The sequence below is a fragment of the Pan paniscus genome, chromosome 12 (genome assembly GCF_029289425.2).
Source record: "Pan paniscus chromosome 12, NHGRI_mPanPan1-v2.0_pri, whole genome shotgun sequence".
Taxonomy (NCBI): Eukaryota; Metazoa; Chordata; class Mammalia; order Primates; family Hominidae; genus Pan; species Pan paniscus.
This window is the reverse complement of record NC_073261.2, coordinates 72,055,173-72,077,261: the sequence shown is the minus strand read 5'-3', so window position 1 is coordinate 72,077,261 and position 22,089 is coordinate 72,055,173. Positions and strand designations below refer to the sequence as shown.

Genomic DNA, 22,089 nt, shown 5'->3' with positions numbered 1-22,089 from the left:
CCCTACAGGAGTTCCTCTCCTGTAACACAATCCACTGTATGTACAGGTGTCACTTGACTTTATGTTGCCTTGTGGGAATTAGAGCTCAGGGAACCAGTGCAAATACTGACACTCTGACTATTGAGTTGTAAGGTCCTTTGTCTCTGACCTAGCACGTAAGGCTAACTTGTTAAGCTTGCAAGGAGCGTAAATCTCAGACCCGTCACTGTCCTTGGTAGTAAGCACTATTCTGACTTCTACCACCATAGATTAGTTTTACCTGCTGTTACACTTCATACATAAAAGAATTATATAGCATGTACTCTGTCTGGCTTCTTACATCCAACAACATATTTGTGAGATTCATTCATATTATTGCATGTAGGCATAATTCTTTCTTAATAGTATTCCATTGTGTGAACATTTTAAAAAATTGGTTTTTTTTCCCACTATTGATGGACATTAGGGCAGCTCCCAGTGTCAGCTATTAAAATTCTGTTGTTATAAATACTTTATGCATGTCTTTGAGTGAATATATGTATATATTTCCGTTGGGTATATTCCCAGAACTAGATCAGAGGGTTCGCACTGGTGCTGCCAAACAACTTTCTAAAGTATATGTACAAAGCTGCTCTCCCATAAACAGTATATGAGCCTTTTGGTATCTCTGTTATTTTCAACCTTTGTTATTTTCCATCATCTTTGTTTTGTTTTTTTTTCAGTGACATGCTTCAATTTTACCATCATCCATTCATAAGGAAAGATGCCATTGGCATAATGGAATTATACCATTGGCATAAGATAAATATGCCAATGGTCGGGCGGATCACAAGGTCAGGAGATTTGAGTCCATCCTGGTTAACACGGTGAAACCCCATCTCTACTAAAAATACAAAAAATTAGCCAGGCGTGGTTGCGGGCACCTGTAGTCCCAGCTACTCGGGAGGCTGAGGCAGGAGAACGGTATGAACCCGGGAGGTGGAGCTTGCAGTGAGCCGAGATCGTGCCACTGCACTCCAGCCTGGGCGACTGAGCGAGACTCCGTCTCAAAAAAAAAAAAATAAATATGCCAATGGTATAATTCCAATTTCACAAAACAATCTCACAAGCACTTCCACTCTTTAGGCTGAGGCAGGTGAATCATGAGGTCAGGAGTTCAAGACCAGCCTGGCCAACATGGTGAAACCCCATCTCTACTAAAAATACAAAAATTAGCCAGGCGTGGTGGCACACGCCTATAATCCCAGCTACTGAGGAGGCTGAGAAAAGAGACATGTCAATTACTAAGTTGTTACCAGGACAAGTTATCAAAAAAGACAATGAAAGCCATAAATATTTTGTAGTTTATTTATCCATGAACACAATAGTTTCCAGTCTTCAGCATCAGATAAGACCAAGTTATTCAAATTAAAATGTTAAAGATATGGTTTTAACAGAAACAAGAACAGGCTGAAAACTGCCATGAATATCCATATCCACATAATGTACAAAAAAGAAAGACTGATATTATTCCAAATATTTGTATTTGAAAGTAAAAGAAAATCTGTACAGCTGAATCTTCCCAGTAAACAGAAAGAGAAAATATTATAACACAGTATTAATCTTCCACATAAGTAAGGCCACATGCAAACAAGAAAGAGAACACCCAAAACTGCAGTGTTTCTTCAAAGAACCCTTCTCTAGGGAACATATTTAACACTCCAACCATCTTCTATTCTTCTACGTGCATACTAAAAAAAAGTACTTCTCTTCCCATCATAACTAGTCAACCCAGTGTAAATTCTAGGCCCGATTTTCCCCTGAATCATTTCTGCCTTTTTGTTCAGTTTTCCCTGCCTAGAGCACCCATCACAATCTCTTTAGTTCTTCTAGCCACTCTGAACTAGAAATCACCTTTCATTCCATACAGCTCTGTAGTCCTTTAAACCCTCTAGGAATTGCTAAAGAGGGGTGAGGGGCTGAGAAGAAAGGAGAATGGGCAATAAGAGATCTGGCAGTCTATTTTACAGAACAGCCTGCCTCTGGACATGACAAAGAGAGCCAAGAAACTAAAAAGCCTGCTTCTGCAGATGTTTCTGAACTACTACTTTTGTTTTTTTTTAAAGGAAGACAGAAGAGATTTATGAGAGATGAGAGAAAAGAAAGTGTACACTCACTCTGGCACTTCATTAGGTTCAGGAAGGGAGGCAAATAAAGGTACCTAGATTTTGAATGAATCCACTGGTTGTGGCTGAGAAAGCCTGGTACTTGTCAAGAACACCAACATATTAACCTTGCCATGAGGATAGGGTCTGACATGTCCCCTCAACCACCTGTGTAACAAACAGTAGGGTTTCTGAGTGATGAGGGTGGTGGTGGTAAAGAGAGGTCTTTTGGAAGAGGAACAGGTCTTTTGTGTGCTGACAGGAAAGCTGTGTCCACCACCAGTGTTCTGGAGATCCCTGTTTATTAGAAACCAGAGAGTGGAGCTGGCAATGGTCTGGGATATGTTCACTCAGCAGGGAGCTGCCCAAGTAGCAGTACTTGGGAATAGCCAGTAGCAGGCAGCAATAGGTGACCAGAGTCTCAGGAAAAGTAATGGGGTCCCATAATTCACACAGACCAAGTTGCCCCCTGCTGTTCTCCCTTGACTTCATTAATGCCCAGCAATTGTCCACAGGCCATGCACCTGTACTGTCAGATGCAGAGCAGGGTGAGCCGAATAGGTTCTTAGACACAGCTAGAAATCCAGGTAGGAGGAGCCAGACCAGAGGTCCTGGGAACAAACCGAGTCCAAACAAAGGTAAATACAGTGTAACCTACAGCATCATTCGCTTCGCTTAGAAGGATGTGACCCATCGGCTGGGAGCATGTGATGTTAATGCAGAATAGCAAGACGACCAGGTGAAAGGGGAGCAGCACAGCCACCAAGGTCTCAATCTTCAGGTTGAGAGAACGGAAAGTTTAAACAGAGGGTACAGGAAAGTCAGAACAAAAAAAGTAAAGGGCATACCTAATGCTGTTGCCCAAGCACAGGTCCAGCTGGTGGTGGCAGGCAACCTTCTGCAGGAGTAATTCCAAAGGCAAAGGTTAACCACACTGGAACCCAAAGGGCCTGGGGATCTCCACTGGCTCCCTTACCAGGCGACGTCTAGCTCTATGGGCGTCTTCACCCAACAGGTAGTACTGCACTGGATTTGACCAGAGGTCCTCTTTAATAATCTGAGCAATCCTGTCGGACTCTGGAAGGCTGTGGTCTGAAAACCAGGTGAAGAAGCTGCAGATGACATGTCGGTTCCTATGAATGAAGGACTGGGGTCCATGGCCCCGGCGCCACATGATTAGAGTGGAAAAAGACACCACTTGGCCGAAGGATCTGACCTCATACACCTTTACAATCAGCTTGTTTCTGAAGTAAGGGTTTCTTTGAAAGAAGAACTTAAACTTGCAGCCTGTCCTAGGGTGTCTGAGCTCCTTCACTTCCAAATTGGTTAAGTAGCTTAACATCTCGGCATCTTGGCCTCTAATCATGGCAGACAGCTGTGGGTGGTGGCGGAAAGCAGTGACCCAGAAGCCCGGGATATTGCGAATGATGTCATTCCTCTGTTCCAGGTAGTATTCATGAATCTGCCCAAACCTGCGCTCCACCTGCAGGAGCGCCCTGTCAGCCTCTGCATTCACGGAGTCCAGTTCCAGCTGGATGGACTCCAGGGGGTTCAGGTGGAGACCCACGTTCAGGGGCCCAGGCCCTGCCTCCCTGTTTACCTCATCTATTGCTCTGTTTTCTTCCGCCACGTCCATTTCTTCGCCTCCTGGCTTCTCATCCACTGGGGCTGAGAACATGGCACACTCCTCAGGCTTCACGTCCTCGGCCTTCCCCTCTGCAATCACTTCAGACTCCGACCTCCCTGCCCCACAGGTTTCTAGAGCCTTCTCCCCACCTAGGCCGTGCGTCTCTTCACCCGGAAAGCCATTTTTGAGGCTGCCGTCAGTTGTCGGCGAGGCAGAGGCTGCTTCTAGGCCCTCCGCGGGTGGTGGAGTCACTTCCTGCCCCGCTTTGATGGCTCCATGACTGCGACCCGCATCGACCAAGATGTGGAAAGTATGGCCACCATCTGCGGGATCCTGGGGCGCGACCCCCTCCTCTGGAAGCCGGGGCGGTGGGAACACGATTGGCTCCAAGCGGCCATCAAACGTATCTGCCATTACCTGTGTCGCCTTGCTCTTTTCTCGGGACCTCTGGCCCTGGTGCGGGTCTTCCAGAGCATAGTCGAGAGTAGCGGGGCTGTGAGGACTCTCCGGGAGGCTCATGTTGGTAGCGGCCAGGCCAGCGGTAGGTAGCGTCAACGTTCCTCACACAAAATGGCGAGTAAACACCTCGCCCATTTGCGCCGCCCACTCTTCAGTCTCGCGACACCCACCCCTCAGTCTCGCGAGTCTGTGGTGGTGTCTTTACGTCTTTGTTATTTTAGCCATCGTGCTGGATGAGTAATGATATTACATGGTGGTTTTAATTTGCATTTAGCCAAAGTCTAATGAGCTGAGAACCTTCTCATGTGTTTGTTGGCCACTAGGATATTCTCTCTTGTGCAGTATCCGAGGCTTCTCCCTATTTCTCTACTGGGCCGACGTTCTTTTTCATATGGATTTGTAGGAAGCCTTTGTACATGCTAGACACTAGTCAGTCATTCTTCCAGTATAGGTATTACAAATATTTCTCTTCCAGTATAGGTATTACAAATACTTCCTCCCACTCTGTGGGGTTACTTTTCTTTTGGACTCGTAGTTTCGCTGTCGCCGAGGCTGGAGTACAATGGCGTGATCTCAGCTCACTGAAGCTGCCGCCTCCCAAGTTCAAGCGATTCTCCTGCTTCAGCCTCCCAAGTAGCCGGGATTACAGGCGCCCACCACCATGCCCGGTTTTTTTGTTTGTTTGTTTTGTTTTGTTTTGTTTTGTATTTTTAGTCAAGACATGGTTTTGCCATGTTGGCCAGGCTGGTCTGAACTCCTGGCCTCAGGTGATCCGCTCATCTTGGCCTCCCAAAGTGCTGGGATTACAGGCATGAGCAACCGTACCTGGCCTACTTTTTCACCATCTTAATGGTACCTTTTGAAGAACAAAAGTTTTTCATCTTAATATGTGCCAATTTGTCATTTCCCCCTTTACCTTAGTGTTTTTCTGCTCTGTTTAAGAAATCTTACCTCTCACCTGGGCACAGTGCCTCACACCTGTAATCCTAGCACTTTGAGAGGTGGAGATGGGAGGATCAGTTGAGCCTAGGAGTTGGAGACCAGCCTGGGCAACACAGCAAGACCCCATCTCTATTTTTAAAAAGAAGAAAAAAAGAGGAATCTTATCTCACCAAGATTGTTCAAATTTATATATGCCATCTATCTGGAATTGATTTTTATGAGTGGGGTCACAATTTCTTTTTTTCCATATGAATATCTAATTGACCCAGCACTGTTTATTGAAAAGACAGTTCTTTCCCCATGCATAGGTTTTTAAATGTTTCTGTCAAAAGTGACATAAATCATTGGCTACAGCTAGTCAGTTGGCCTTGTCTAACTTTAATAGGACAGGGAGGTGTAATCTTCTCTTGAGCCTGGAAGGAGGAAACTGGAAATATTGGCAAGTGCTGTATCACTCATCATGAAAAATAATTTGAGAAATATATAAAAGACCAATAGAATTAGGCCAAAGGACATAGAGAAAAGGTAATAATAAACAGGAGAAATTTATGTAAGACAATACAGAGCATTAACCAAAGATTAATAATAAAAGGAGAGAGAAAATAAGCAATATTTGGAAAGAAAATTATAGTCACATTGATGGTTTAAATAAATATAAGACAGGATGTTAGACAGCTTTATGCCAATACATTTTCAAACTTAGATGAAATATATGGCTTCATAGAAATGTATAACTTATCAACACGGACTGAAATGCAATAGAAAATCTAAATAGACCTAGAGACAATAAACAAATGGAATCAGTAGCTTAAAAAAATGTTTCCACAAAAATAGCATGAGGTTCAAATGATTTTGAGGCGACTGCTACCAAACCTTCAAGGAACACGTAATCCATTTTTATATTTATTAAACATTCAACAAATACTTATATTTATTAAACATTCAACAAATGTTTACTGGGTACCTACTGTGTGCCTGGTACTCTTATAGGCCCTCTGGATATAACGGTGAACAGACCAAAGATTTCTTCCCTCTTGGGGTTTACATTTTAGCAGGGGAGAAAGATAATAACAAGAAACCAATATTGCACATTAGAAAGTTATAAGTGCTATGGAAAAAACAATAGAGCAAGGAGATTGAAAGTCCTGGGGGTAGGGAGTGGGGAGCAGATTGTAGTATGAAATAGGGTGGTCAGAGGAATTCTCATTGAAAATACGAGATTTTGGCGAAGAGTCAAAGAAGTTGAGGGAGTCAGCTAGTAGAAATCCTGGAGGAGAGCATTTCAGCACGAGAAGTGCTAAGCAGAGGCACTAAGACAGGAGCATGTCTGGAATGTTCAAGAAATAACAAGGAGGCCAGCGTGACTGGAGCACAGTGAATGAGGGAGGCTAGATCAAGTAGGGTCTTGTATGATAGTGTAAGAAATTTGGCTTTTATTCTTAGTGAAATGGGAAATTACTATAGGATTTTGAGCAGAGGACACAAAATCTGACTTAAGTTTTGCGTGACTCACTCTGGCTCCTGGGTGAAAAATAATCTGTATGGTGGCAATGGTAGATTTAGGGGGATCTTTTAGGAGGCTACTGCAGTAACCCAGGTGAAAGATGTTTCTCAGACCAGGTGGTAGCAATGGAGGTGGATGGTGGACATAGTATGATGGTAGAGTCAGCCTGATTTCATGGTAAATTGGCTATGGGATCTCTTAGTTCATTTTCTGTTGCTGTAACTGAATACCTGAGACTGGGTAATTTATAAAGAAAAGCTTATTTAACTGACAATTCTGGAGGCTGAGAAGTCCAATATGCTGTGCTATGAAGTAGCATGACAAAAAAGCAGAAGAGCAAGCAAGCACCTGGGAAAGAATGGACAAGAGAGGCTGACTTGCATTATAGCAACCCACTCTCTCAAAAACTAATCCATTCCCATGAGAAGTTATCCAGCCTTGCAAGAAAAACATAAATCCATCTTAAGGACCTGATCACCTCTTAAAGGCCCCACCTCCCAGCATGGGGTGTAAGAGAAAGAGAGAAGTCAAGGATGACTCCAATGATTTTGACATGAGCAACTGGTAGGATGGAGTTACTGGAAGCAGAGATGGTGAAGGTTATAGTGAGGAAGATCTTTGCAGGAAAATCAGAGTTGTCTCTCTTTTTTAACATATTGTTTGAGATGATTATTGGACACCAGAGTTGAGATGCCAAGTGGGCATAATGAGTTTAGAGCTCAGGAGAGGTCTGAGATAGTTATTCACATTTTGGGATAATCAGCATGCATGGAATTTAAAGTCAAAGGGTTGGATGAGAACACTAAGATAGTGAGTCCTGATAAGCTGGGCCCTGAAGACTCCAAAAGTATAAGGTCAAGAGAAAGAGGAAAAACAGCAAGGAAGACTGAAGAGAGACCAGCAGGGTAGGAAGGAAACCAAGAGAGTGCAATGTGCTTGAAGCCAAATGTGTAAAGGAAGGTGTTCAGCTGTGTCACAGGGTGCTCACATGTCAGTTAGTATGAGGTCTGAGAATTGACCATCGGATTTTACAACAAAGAGTCACTGGTGACTCAAAAAGAGCACTTTCAGTGGAGTGGTGGGGGTTGAAATATGTTTGAAAGGGAAAGGGAGAAAAGAAATGGAGATTGAATATTGACAATTCTTTTGAGGAATTTTTCTCCAAAAAGAAACAAAGAAATGGGATCATGACGAGTAGTCAAGCTACTTTCAGTGGAGTGGTGGGATAATAGCTTGGCTGGAATAAGTTTAAGAGAAAACGGGAAGCGAAAAAGTGAAAACAGCGTGTATATACAACTGTTTTGAGAAGTTTTGTTTCAAAGAAATGGGATGATAGCTGGTGGGGAAATGGATCAAAGAACGTGTTTTTAAAATGGGAGATGAAGCATGTGTAAAGAAGCAGGTTGATGTGAATGATCCAGTAGGGAGCATAAAACTAATGATGTAAGAGACAGAAGGAAGCATTATTGGAGGGATGTCCTGGAATAGACAAGAGGAGGTGGAATCTAGTGCCTAAGTGGAGAAGGAGATGTCAGCTCTAGGAGCATGGCAAGTTCACTAGTGGTAACTGGCAGGAAGTCGAAGTGTGAGGTGTATATGCTAGTAAACAGGTAGAAGTGATAGTGAGATTTATGAAATCGTCTTCTGATTGCTTCATTGTTCTCAGTGAAATAGAAAGCAAGATGATCAAATGAGTATGAGGATGGGGCAAGAGGCAGTGGGAGTCTGAGGACAGAGAAGAAGGTATGAAATAGTTGTCTAGAGAGAAGAGTGACTAGACTATGACCTAAAGTATTGTCAGACAATGTTAAAGTCATGAATTGGAAATGAGGCCCATCAGCATGGCTATGAATTTTTCTCCAGCCGCATTCAACTTACAGCTGCAGTGTGAATAAGCAGAGTTGGATTTAGACCTGAAACAAGAAGGGCAAGAGAATAATTAGAATAATTGATCTTAGAGTTTAAGCTGGAGGAACGGAAGACATACAGGATGAGGTCAGCGAAAAGGTGGTCTGATCAATGAATTGGAAGATTCAGGGTACTGAAGGTCTCCTGGGGTCAAGTCCTAGGGAGAATAAGCTAGAGGGCTGAGAGACAGTGGTTTGAGAATGACCTGCAAGGGATTAGTCAGAATCCTATTCATGAATCCAAGATGGTCTCTAATGAGGCAGACAGAGGATAGGATAAGGTCATTGCAGGGGAGGAGGTCAATGAGCCAACAGGCCAGGATAGGAAGGATAGTCTATGTGTATATTGAAATCACTGAGAGATAAGACAAGAGAGAAGTGAGAATGAGGCAGGAGCTAAAAAACATGAGAAATGAGAGGGAATGACATGACAGTAGCAACGTTTTAGGGCAATAGGTGGTCCAAACCATTGACGGGAGACTCAAAGCTGGATTTGTATTCTAGGGCCAAGGTATAGCACCACTACCTTTCGATAAAATCAGTTAGTGGGAAGGCAGACACCTTTAGAATTTTATATTTCTTAGTGTCACAGACCCTGGTATTATACATCTCCCCAAGGGTACACATACATTAGGAAACATGTATTTTTTAAAATTGAAAGGTGAGTAGTGATATTATTCTTTGAGTTCATTGTGAAGTGTTATTTTCTTTTGGGGTTCCATTCTGCTTTGTTCTAAGGCATGGACTAGAAACAGTTGAAAAGAATAATATACAATTTCAACTTTGGAGCCTGAAATATTCTGGCTATAATTTTTTTTTCCTAAAAAAAGGGAGAACAAGGAGAGCTATATAAAATCTCTGAAATGTTTTGTCAACTAGAGGCAGAAATAGAGATGTGGAGAAAGAGGGAGAAAAAGGAAAGAAAAATGAAAAATGAGTAAGGGAAGGAAGAACGATATGGCTTCTTGGGAAGAGTACAATTTAGCCACTAATCTGCACATCACAGAATTGTAAAGTGTTTAAATTCTCCGGGAAACAGAAAAACATGATGTTTTAAAAGATAAGCTCAATATTAGATGACTGAAAAGAGCCTGTGAATTGTATAGTCTTGTTTTCCTTGGACTCCTCAAATATTCTTTTTCAGTTCTTGTTTTGAAAGGGATCCCTCTCTCTTGACTTAAATTCTTTAAACAACATTGTTTATATAGTGATTTAACATACAGAACTATTTTTCTTAGAACTAGGCCACCCAGTTTAGAAAGCTGACGGCCTGAATACAATATGTTACTTTCGTAAGATTCAAAAGAATGTTGGTAAACAAGAGAGGGAGATGTACACTTTGCTAATTTCTTCTGTTTCCCATGGAAAGTTTATCAAACTGTTTGTGAAGGAAATGGTCAAAAAGAAGTTTTAAGTGATTAACCAAGTAGCTTTACAGCTGCAGTCGTCTTTATTGTATATAAATATAGATAAGAGGGGAGAAAAATATTTGAGTTACCAGGGCATGGGAAATGATTTACCTTGGCAAAGTTAATAAATTATGATTTAATCATTTTCTACTAATGTAGCACTCATAGAAAGAAAATATACATTATTGTGCCTGGTGAAACTGTAAAAGGCTAAAAGGTCTATGTAGAGTCCTGGCCTGATAGACTAGCCCCAGAGTGTTTCAGCCAGGGGTGAGCAGAGCCACAGGCTTGTGACTGGACCTGTGTCCTGGCTAGTGTCAAGCATCCCCACCAGTGAATGCGATACAGGAACAAAATGATGCAACCGCTGTTACAGTGTTTATGTTACACAAAACCAAAATACCAGTATTTATACCAGACTCTTATTTTAAAAGTGTTCAGAATTCAGGAAATACAACAGTGAAACTAAGTAATACGTTTTAAATGCAAATTTTAAAATAGATATTATAAAATGTTTCTAATATCTAAGTGTTAGACATAATCACTCTAGCCTAATTTAGATAAAAATTTTTAAGTATTAGAAAAGAAATTGATACTACAGTAAATGAATAAGTTGGTTAATCATGGAAAATTGAAAATGAAAAAAAGTGCATTGATGATGTCATCATTACCATAAGAGTATTTTTTGGAGCAAGTTTTTTCCAGCTGCTATAAAAGCTTTCAGTTTCTACACTGGTGGCAGAGAGGTGAACAGAGTTTTGCTCTAATTCCTATTATTTTCTTGAGTTGTCATTTTAGGATAATCTCTCTTTGTGATTACTTTTTTTTTTTTAGAAATAACTTTTTATGGATGGCAAACTGTAGTTTTTGTTTCAAGTAAAGCATTTCTAGTTTTAACTTTATCATCTTTAATTTATCCTGTTTGAATATAGATTAGGTACAACTGTATCAACCTAATTAATTACTGTCCCATTCACATTCCACTTTATTGAAAGGTCTTTGAAGTAGGAGTAAGATTTATGTATGTGATAGAAGGTTTAGAAGCTGGGTGTAGTGGCTCATGCCTGTGATCCCAGCACTATGGGGGGCCAAAGTGGGAGAATCACCTGAGGCTGGAGTTTGTGTCCAGCGTGGACAAAGTAGTGAGACCCTGTGTGTTAGGTCATTCTTGAATTGCTATAAAAAAATACTTGAGATTGGGTAATTATAAAGAAAAAAGTGTAATTGGTTCAGCAGGCTTTACAGGAAGCATAGTGTGGCATCTGCTCATCTTCTGGGGAGACTTAAGGAAGCTTACAATCATGGTGGAAGGCAAAGGGGCAACAGGCACATGGCAAGAGGAGGAGCGAGAGGGAGGTGCCACACACTTAAGTGACCAGAACTTGTGAGAACTCACTCACTGTCAAGAGGACAACATCAAGGGGATGGTGCTAAACCATTCATGAGAAACTGCCCCCATGATCCAGTCATCTCCCACCAGGCTCCACCTCAAACACTGGGGATTACATTTCAACATGAGATTTGAGCGGGGACAAATATCCAACCATATCACCGTGTCTCTACAAAGAAATTTAAAAATCAGCCAGGCATGGTGCTGCATACCTGTAGTCCTAGCTACTCAGGAGGCAGAGATGGGAGGATCGCTTGAGCCCAGGAGTTGGAGCTTCCAGTGAGTTATGATTGCCACTGGCACTCCAGCTTGGGTGACATAGTGACACACACTGTCGAAAAAAAAGCTTTGGGTTGTCCATTGATATTTTCTCTTTCCTTTGGAGGAGTATAGAGTTGCTCCTTCATTCTTTTCAAATTTTAATATACTGTATAACTCTTTGCATATGTTTCAAGATGATAATTCAGCACCTTTTACAGTACTGGATAATCATAGTAAAATAAATATACCAGAATTTCATTATTTTAACATACACCATATACTGAACTGCCAGAATACTGAGAAAAGATATTACAATCACTAGTTGAAACCAGGAAGCCAGCTTCAGTCATCAAATCCAAACAGTGAGCACAGGAAGAGCAGTAAGTGCCTATTTATTGACCACCTTTTGTGTGGCAGGGAGGTGATAGATGTTTAGTGGTGAATGAAACAGGCATGGATCTGTGTCCAGAATTGGTTCCATCTGGTGGGTTCTTGGTCTCGCTGACTTCAAGAATGAAACGACGGACCCTCGCGATGAGTGTTCTTAAAGATGGTGTGTGCAGAGTTTGTTCCTTCAGATGTTCAGAAGGGTCCGGAGTTTCTTCCTTCCGGTGGGTTCGTGGTCTCGCTTGATTTCAGGAGTGAAGCTGCAGACCTTCGCAGTGAGTGTTACAGCTCTTAAGGTGGCGCATCTGGAGTTGTTTGTTCCTCCCGGTGCGTTCGTGGTCTCGCTGACTTCAGGAGTGAAGCCGCAGACCTTCTCAGTGAGTGCTACAGGTCATAAAGGTAGTGCGGACCCAAAGAGTGAGCAGCAGCAAGATTTATTGTGAAGAGTGAAAGAACAAAGCTTCCACAGCGTGGAAGGCGACCCAAGCAGGTTGCCGCTGCTGGCTCTGGCGGTCAGCTTTTATTCCTTTATTTGGCCCCGCCCACATCCTGCTGATTGGTGTGTTTACAATCCTCTAGCTAGGCAGAAAAGTTTTCCAACTCCCCACCCGACCCAGAAGCCCAGCTGGCTTCACCTCTCAGATCCTGCTCAGGGAGCTTAGAATGAAGAAGGCAGAAACAGGAGACTAGCCAGGAAGGGCAGAAGCCAGGCAGACAGTGCCGCAAACTCAGATGTAAAAAACAAGGTGGGAGGAAAGGGAGAAGGTCCAAGGTAATTGCCCAAAAAGGGATGCCGGTCTGGAGATGGGTGGATGCATATTATACAGAAACAAGTAGAAATCTTAATGCCCTTTCAAAAATATAAGTATAAATTTAGGTGGTGAGTTGTTTCAACAAGATATATGATCCTTGTTTGGGGTAGGGGACAGTAAAGCTCTCAAAAGCATTCTTGGGACAGTGGAGGAAATTAAAATAGGGACTGGATAGTAAATGTTTAAAAGAATTACATGAATTTTCTTAGGTGTGATAAATGGCATTAAAGTATAGAAAACAGCATTCTTATTCTCAGGAAAGGAATTTTAGTATTTAGAAGTCAAGTGTTAAGATATTTCCAACTTACCTTCACAAAGTTCAACTACAATGCCAAAAACAAACTTATGGGGAGAGAGGGAGGAAAGAAAATATAGCAAATTTTAACTAGGTGGAATTATGTAGCTATTTGATTGTACTATGCTTTCTATGTATGTAGGAAAATTTGTATAATAAAAAGTAGGGGGTCAAAAGATAAGCATGTGTATTAGTCCATTTTCTCACTGCTGATAAAGACATAGCTGAGACTGGGAAATTTACAAAAGAAAGAGGTTTAATGGACTTACAGTTCCACGTGGCTGGGGAGGCCTCACAATCTTGGTGGAAGGCAACGAGGAGCAAGTCACATCTTACATGGATGGCAGCAGGCAAAGAGAGAGAGCTTGTAAATGGAAACTCCCATTTTTAAAACCATCAGATCTTACGAGACTTATTCACTATCACAAGAATAGCATGGGAAAGACCCACCCCCATGATTCAGTGATCTCCCACCAGGTTCCTTCCACAACACATGGGAATTATGGGAGCTTACAAGATGAGATATGGGTGGAGACACAGAGCCAAACCATATCAGCATCCTACTCTCCTTTTGACAATGGATGAGGCAGTTGAAAGGAATACCAAGGAGAAAGGGGAAGAATGCAGGGTGTGGCCTATTATGACTTTGGGCAAATGCTTAACCTCTTTGAGCCTGAGTTTTCTTCCTCTGCTTCACAGATAATATCTACATACAGGGGTGATATGAAGATTAATTAAATAAGTTGAAATGTAGTGGTTAAGAGTGGTAAGTCCAAATCTCAAACTGCACTTAGTTACTAAATAACCTTGGGAAAGTTACTTTTGTGCCCAGTTTCCTTATCTGTAAAACTGACATAATAATAGTGCCTACCTCCCAGAATTGTTGTGAAGCACAGAATTGTTCTAAAGAGCAAAGCTTAGCATATATTAAGTATTTGATAAATATTGGCTCTCATTATTTTTGCTATCTAGGAATCAGCATCCTGAAAATAGAGAATACCCCTTCTTTTCACGTGCCCATTGGACATTCACAAAAATTGAGAATTTATTATGCCCATAAAAAACCTCAATATATTGCAAAAAGTAGAGTGTGAGCAGCATGTTCTGAGAACAGTTCTGTAATTGCTGACATAAGTAACTCTCTAAATCAACTCTTGGGTCAAAAAGGAAATAAATAAATTACAGAACACCTTCAAAATAACAATAATGGAAACCTCATATACTAGAACTTACGTTCTGCAACTAAAGGACTTTTTAGTATTACTTGTGAATATTGATACAAAAATACTGAATAAAATATGAGTAAACAAGATCCACCAACACACTCAATCATTTACCACAACCCACTGGACATGCCCATGCCCTTTCAAAAATATAAGTATATGATCCTTGTTTGGGGTAGGGGACAGGAAAACTCTCAAAAGCATTCTTGGGACAGTGGAGGAAATTAAAATATGGACTGGATAGTAAATGTTTTTCCAACAATTTTGTTTTAGCAAATTACATCCTTATCACAACACCCTATAAACCAGGTACTATCATTGGCCCTGTTCAACAGATAAGAAAACTGAGGTGCAGAAATATATAGATATAGATATAGCTAGATAAAGATAGATAGATAGATAGATAGATAGATAGATAGATAGATAGATAGATATAGATATCTATCTATCTTTTTTTTTTTTTTTTTTTTTTTTTTTGAGACGGAGTCTCGCTCTGTTGCCCATGCTGGAGTGCAGTGGCGCAATCTCGGCTCACTGTGAGCTCCGCCGTCCGGGTTCACGCCATTCTCCTGCCTCAGCCTCCCAAGTAGCTGGGACTACAGGCTCCCACCACCACGCCTGGCTAATTTTTTGTATTTTTTTTTAGTACAGACGGGGTTTCACCGTGTTAGCCAGGATGTTCTCAATCTCCTGACCTCGTGATCCGCCCGCCTCAGCCTCCCAAAGTGCTGGGATTACAGGCATGAGCCACCGCACCCGGCCGAGGTGCAGAAATGTTAATTTGCAGATGGACACATAGGAAATGGTGAGGCGAAGAAATGAACCCAGGCAATCTGAGCCTATAAAGCTCTTCCTTTTAAACTCTACGGGGTACTCTCTGAGCCATTCTCAGCTACAAAAGAGGGTTAGTAATTCTTATCTCTTGTGGTGGACAAGGTAAGATACGGAGTTGAGTGGGGAGAGGCATTGATGCTATCTTTATCTGTTTCTGTATTGTTGAGTTGTTATAATGAGCATGTATTATTCATGTATTTTTTCATCAAGAAAATGTTTTTTAGGGGCCTATAAAAGTGCCTGGCACAAAGAGGCTCCCAATAAAAACATTATTATGTCTGAAAGGAAATTCAGAATTTCCATTTGACTTAATAGGAATTCATCAGCTCCAGAAGCTGGGTGAAGAAAAGAAACAAGATAGGGCAACAGCTAGAGGAGAATTCAGGTGAGAGGTTTCTACTTTCAAATGAGAAGGGCTTATACATCCTAAAGTAAGGGGTGGGAACAGAAGGAGGGAGAAGGAATTGGGAGCTGGGGGAAGAGTGGTCCTAAAGCCTCCCTAGATGAATTTAATTATTTGGGGGAAGGTTAATAGTCACCAATTGTTGACATATATATAAGCCCCATTTCATACATGCCATGAACAATAGGCCTCCCTGGGGTAACAAAAATTTAAAGATCATTCTGGAAAATGAGACAGGAATTAAAAGAACTCTATGGTTTGCTTTCTTTATCTACCTGGTTCTGGCGATGTGAGAATAGGTTTTCTGAAGAGGAGCCAACAGTTTGTTTTTCCACTTGTGGGTTACAATGGTAAAATGATTGTTGGCAAAAGAACATCTTTTCAAGCAGCTTCCCTTGGTGTAGGTCAGAGGGGCAACAAGCAGAGTTATTTCTGCAGCTGGGAAAAAGGTTCAGAGCTATCTTCCTGGAATCGGCTCTTGTTTCAGAATCTAAAATAGATTTGAAATATTGTGCTATTTGGGAATTGGGGCCTATTCATGCTAAGCACATCTGTTGGTAGCTGTTGAAATTCAAATAAATTCAAATAAAGTCCAAGTAATGCTCATATTACACTTACCAATTTCAAATTTTAAAAATACATATATACAATACCTGCACCCCATTTGGTATCACTACCTAAGACACAATATGGAAAGCCTTGATTTTCTGCCAGCCATAGCTGCTTTGAACCTGAACCACAACATTTAATTCCTTTGAAAATGCCCCTTCCTCCCTACCTGAACTTTTCAACTGAGATTCATTTTCAAAAGTTTAAATATGAACTATAGCAAATAGTTCTATATTTTGGTTTTGATCATTTGACAGACTTTAGTAGCTGCAATGAGGTTGTTGGACTACTTAAGTCATAAAGCCAGGATTGAATAAATGCATTTTCCTTCTCGTCATCTTTCTGTTTTCAGTAAATACAGTTTACTTAGGTGTGGTGATTAAGGAAACCTGGTCGATTTATTTATACACTATTCCATTCCATATTCAAGGTGTCTTTTAAAAGGCAAAGAAAGGGAACTTGCCTTTTTAAATTTAACCATGACTTTCTTATAGTGATCTACCCAATGTATGGAAAGAAGTAGAACTGGCTGAGTGCAGTGACTGACACCTGTAATCCCAGCAAGTTGGGAGGCTGAGACAGGAAGATCACTTGAGCCCAGGAGTTCGAAACCAGCCTGGGCAACATAGTGAGACCCAGTCTCTACCAAAAAAAAAAAAAAAATTAGCTGGGAATGGTGGCATGCATCTGGAGTCCCAGCTACTTGGGAGGCTGAGGTGGGAGGATGCTTGAGCCCAGGAGGTTAAGGCTGCAGTGAGCCGTGTTGGCAGCACTGCACTCCAGCCTGGAGCAAGACCCCTTTCTCAAACAAACAATTATTTTAAGGTTGTGAGTTTTTCTTTTTTTTTCCTTAATAGTTAAAAATTTGAAAGGCATTTAAGTGACATATTCATGTCATAACCTGAGAGTTTACAATGTTATAAGTAGGTAACACACTAAGCACATTATATGAATTATCTCTTAATTTAAACCTCATAATTACCCAACGAAGTTTGTGTCATCATTTCCATCTTACTTATAAATGTATCCAAGGCTTACAAATAAGTAATTTGTCCAAGGTCACACACTCAGCCAGGAGTGAAACTGTGCCCATTATTCAAATTTTTAACTGTTTTGATTTTTATTATTATTTGTAGAGACAGGGGCTCACTATGTTGCCCAGGCTAGTCTTGAATTCTTGGCCTTAAGCGATTATCCCAGGTCAGCCTCCCAAAGTGCTGGGATTACAGGCATGAGCCACTGTGCCCAGCCTGAGCTGTTAACTCTTAATCTAAACAATGCCTTTTACATGAGAAACAGTAAACAAGATGGCAAGGGATGGCAAAGAGGATACTGAAATATGTTAGGAGCTACATATAAGAAATAAATTCACAGTTAAAAGATGAAGACCTTTATCTAAATCCAGGCAAACTGCAAACTTTAAAAAGAATTATGATAAGAATAAAGCATCAGGAAGGAGAAAGACAAACTGATGACACTGATATCCCAGAATAAGGCCCCATAGACAAAGGTATAACCATCATCACATATGGTTGGTGACTCCCACAGCGTGTTCCTCACCTTCCCCAGTGCCTTTGGGAAATGTGAGTGTTCTCTGTAAAAGTTCTGGCATGGTGAAAGATCCTAACTCTAGGAAGCTGAATAACTTACCATTTGGCACTAATATCCCTGATTTCTTCTGTTTAACTTTTTTGCTCTCATCTCTATGTTGAAAAATGCAATAGATATTAAAATCAGTAATAATGTTCAATAACTAATACAGCTGTTCCCTTGTTCCACCTCAATTTTATTTATAGAAAAGCCATTATTCCACTATTCTATATCAATAACAATTTTCATTTGTTTTTCTACGTGTATAATATGAATTATATAACAAATTTTCCAGTTTTCATAATAATAATTCTAATGGCTATATAACAGTCTGTTGAGTTGATGCAATGTGATTTATACTGGGTATTTTGTTTCCAGTTTTTTGCTATTATAAATATCCTTCCAAGAATTTATTTATGCATCTAATTTACTTAAATTTCTTCTTATGCAAATAGTATGTTTATGTCCTCTGACCATTTATCTCTTGAGGTTTTAATATTTTTGAAGATTTGGATAAGTCCTTAATTTGTTATGTATACTAACTTCTTCCCTGTTTCCTAATTATGTTTCTCTTCTTGTGTGTTTCAATCATTGTTAGTTTTTTTATGTTAAAATCACTTGATGTTTTTAAGCTATTTTTTGTGTGATTTCCATTGTTGCTATAAGCTTTTCAAAAATGCTGTCTAAAGATTTCACAAATATTTGATGCATATTTCTCCTAGCTTTGCTAAAAATTAAAGGATATAGTTAACTCTTTAATGCACTATGATCTTACTCTGCTTTGTACCATAAGTGCTGATTTAAATTACTTTTTGTTTTTGTGTTTGTTAGCCAGTTACCCTGGCAATTATTAAAACATAATTAGCCAGGCATGGTGGCACACATCTGTAGTCCCACCTGTTTGGGAGGCTGAAGTGGGAAGATCATTTGAGCTCAGTAGACGAGGCTACAGTGAGTGAGCCATGATCACACAACTACACTCCAGCCTGGGTGACAAAGCGAGATATGTCTCAAAATTTTAAAAATAAAGATAAAAAATAAAAATGAATACAATGAATAAAATGTAATTACTAACTTATTTTTTCCTAATTTTATGATAGTATATGTTGAATTTATTTCTACATGTCTTACACTGCTTTATTCAATTAGTGTAATAACTTAATACTTTAGGTTTTAGGATTTCCTGGGGAAATTCTGGAGACTAGAGCAGCATCATAAGTCACACTTTCTTTGTTAGTGTGGAATTTCAATATTTAACAAACAGTAAATAACTTTACTTGGTGAACATTGTTTTTCTATATAATATATATCTAAATCTGTTTATCTTGTTTTGTATAGTCCATTAAAGCTTTGTACTTTTCTTTACATATGGCACATACAATTCTTTGTCATTTTCTTTATAAATGTCATGGTTTGAAACCACGTTTGCAGAGATGATAAAAGTGAGAGACTCTTGCCTCACAGGTGGTGCTCCTTGCTCATTCCAGGGCATAGGCCAAGCTCACTATGGAAGAAATTTAGTTTATAGTTTGACTTTGAACCAAGGATGATAATAGTCCCTCCCTAAAACTGATCCCCTCCTTGTCCGGGACTGAAGCCACCTTTGTAAAACTAATGAAAGGCCACAAGATTAGTATTATGGGAGGAGCCTCAATTCTGCTCAAATGTAGGCATAGTTTCTATAATCCCTTACTGCTCAGTACTCATGTGGCCAGAGGTCACAAGATTTAAGACTTCCCCAATTGCGCCCATAGATAACATCACTATTGTAGAACCTACCATTGGGTTTTTGAGATGTTTTTTCACTTTTGTTTTCTGGCAACTGACTGACCATATCCAACCAGTGACTCATGACTCAACCAGTGTGTCCTGTGGCCCCCCACCCAAAGGAGGACTCAGCACACTGGGATCATTTTCCATACCCCTGTGATTTCATCCCAAATCAATCATCGGCACCCATTCCCTATCCCTCTGTGCACCAAATTATCCATACAAACCCTAGCCCCTTATCAGAGAGACTGATTTGAGTGATAACCCCAGTCCTTCTGCTTGGCAGCCTTGCATTAATTAAACTCTTTAACTGCAATACCACGACCTCAGTAAAGTGGTTTTTTCTGTGTCCCCTCCGCCCTTTTTTGTGGCTATGTTAAATGGGATTTCTTCTCTTTTTGTTAAACTAGTGGTTACCACAATAAAGAAATCCCCTAATTATAGTGAATTCACTATAAACCTAGTCACTTTGATAAACTCACATAGGCTAATAAGCAAATTTCTTAGGATTTTTAGACATGCATTGCTTTCTGCAAATAATCATAGTTTTCTCTCACCCCTTAATGTATCATTCTGTTGTCACGAAGTGAATGCAGTTGCCATTATTCCTGTATTAGAGTGCTAGGCTGGAAAAGCAAGAAACATACATGTTACTTTCAGTTCCTCAACTGAGGAAGCCATTGATGAAGCACCTTCTTTTCATGGATCAAGCACCATGCTAAACACTTCATATCGACCATCTTGCCCAAGGCTGAGAACAAGCCTACCAAGTATACAATTATTAAATATCAGTGTTGAGGAAACTGAAGTTTAGCAGATGTAGGCTGCCCATGTTAGGCCCCAAGAAGCAATAAAAAATGGAACACTGAGGGGCCTAACTATGGGGGTCTGTGAATGAAAGGCTGTGAGTCTGTGTCTCTGGGCTCCTGTGACCTGGCAGGTTTATCTCTACCCAGGAGCTGCACTGACCGTGAACTTTGGCCAGTGATCTATGAGGAACTAGGGAGGGATCTCAGAGCTGAATCCGCTCGCTTGCATCTGCGTCTTGTGCATATGCTTCACACTTCCTGTTTCTAGGTCATAGTGAGTCTATGTGAAAGTAATCCTGAAGGTAGTCTATGTTCTTGTTTTCACTGCTCTCCAACCCATCAGCCCTTTGAGGTTAATTTATCTCAGATCTTAGAAATAGCAAACGATGGAGTAAGTGGCTTCCTTCACTACCAGTGGTCTTTCCATTGTACCAATGATGTCCTCATCCAAATGTAAGTCAGATAAGATGATCCAATTTTGACAGGCTGACTGTTCCTGAATATGCATTATACAAATTCTCACAGAGGCTATACTGTCCACATCCTTGAGTTGCTTATATTGCTTTGCACATAACAAGTATTCAATAAATATTTGTTGATGCAGAATGAATGAATGAATGAGGCAAAGACAACAGTCTTAATGCTTTTCCTACAAGAGAGACTTTCAATGATAGAATACAAACTCATGTGGTATCTCCTAAAAATCTCACCATTTCACATTTCAAATGTGGAAGCTTCTATAAAGACTGTATTTGTCATGAGCCTTTTCACAAGAAGATGTTTAGTACCAGGTCAGCTTGTTTTCATCTTGTTTTCAAAGAATTGGGGTTAGGAAAGCAGGAAACTAGGAAGGATCAAGGTGGGAACAGTGGTAGGCAGGCTTTTCTCTGACAAAGTTGTTTGGGTTATTTTTATCTTTCTGCTTCTGTTACAGCAACAATATGAGAAAACTGACTGTTCAAATTTAATAAACTAGAGTCTGTCCAAACCCAATTTTGAACAAATGACAAACTATGGTGCACATGCATTAACATTTCTGTTTGGGTATGCAATGGGAAACTAAGTCTTATGTTCTCGTCTGTAATTTAAACATACAAAGTTTTAAGTGCTCCATTAGAAGATATACTACAATACTAGTACATTAATTGAGTGTTCTTTGTTATGCCAAAAAATTCCAAAGGAAGTTACACAGCCCCTAGAAGGCATAGAATCTGTAGATTTTGTAATTATGGTTTTTAAACTTAAAATCTCATTGAAGTCATTAGTTAACATTTCTAAACTTTTTGTTTGTTTGTTTTTGTTTTAGACAGATTCTGGCTCTGTTGCCAGGCTGGAGTGCAGTGGGACAGTCTCACCTCACTACAACCTCTGCCTCCTGGATTCAAGCAATTCTCCTGCCTCAGCCTCCCGATTAGCTAAGATTACAGGTGCCCACCACCACGCCCATCTAATTTTTTATATTTTTAGTAGAGATGGCATTTCACCATGTTTGCCAGGCTGGTCGTGAACTCCTGACCTCAGGTGATTCACCTGCCTCGACCTGCCAGTGTTGGGATTACAGGCATGAGCCCTCGCACCTGGCCACATTTCTAAACTTTTATGCGTGAATAATTCTGAATAGATATTCCAATAACCTTCCTGCCCTCCACTTCATCCCAGCCAAAGCCGGGAGAGAGGGAAGACCTATATTACCAATAGTTACAAACAGTTATTTTTGGAATTAAAAACAGGAATT

General features: G+C 40.5%; 2 protein-coding genes across 4 annotated transcripts in view; one reads left to right on the top strand and one right to left on the bottom strand.

Annotated features, from left to right (window-relative positions):
- ACYP2 (acylphosphatase 2) overlaps positions 1–22,089 on the top strand; it is a 195,823-nt gene that overhangs the window by 142,513 nt on the left and 31,221 nt on the right. The window contains exon 4 of one of the 2 annotated variants that reach the window (XM_055107941.2): positions 21,661–21,781. The exons of the other annotated variant lie outside the window; for it this stretch is intronic. Coding sequence (XP_054963916.1) covers positions 21,661–21,769 — 109 coding nt within the window. The 3' untranslated portion in view covers positions 21,770–21,781. The remainder of the gene's footprint in view (positions 1–21,660; positions 21,782–22,089) is intronic. 2 annotated transcript variants of the gene reach the window in all.
- TSPYL6 (TSPY like 6) overlaps positions 1,461–22,089 on the bottom strand; it is a 51,126-nt gene continuing 30,497 nt past the window's right edge. The window contains exons 1-3 of one of the 2 annotated variants that reach the window (XM_063594954.1): positions 20,103–20,137; positions 13,386–13,447; positions 1,461–12,393 (exon numbers count right to left, since the gene is read on the bottom strand). In XM_063594954.1, the coding sequence (XP_063451024.1) occupies positions 3,049–4,269 (1,221 nt within the window). In that variant the 5' untranslated portion in view covers positions 4,270–12,393; positions 13,386–13,447; positions 20,103–20,137 and the 3' untranslated portion in view covers positions 1,461–3,048. Of the gene's footprint in view, positions 13,448–20,102; positions 20,138–22,089 lie in introns of those variants that run through there. The other variant, XM_063594953.1, reaches the window with a different exon arrangement.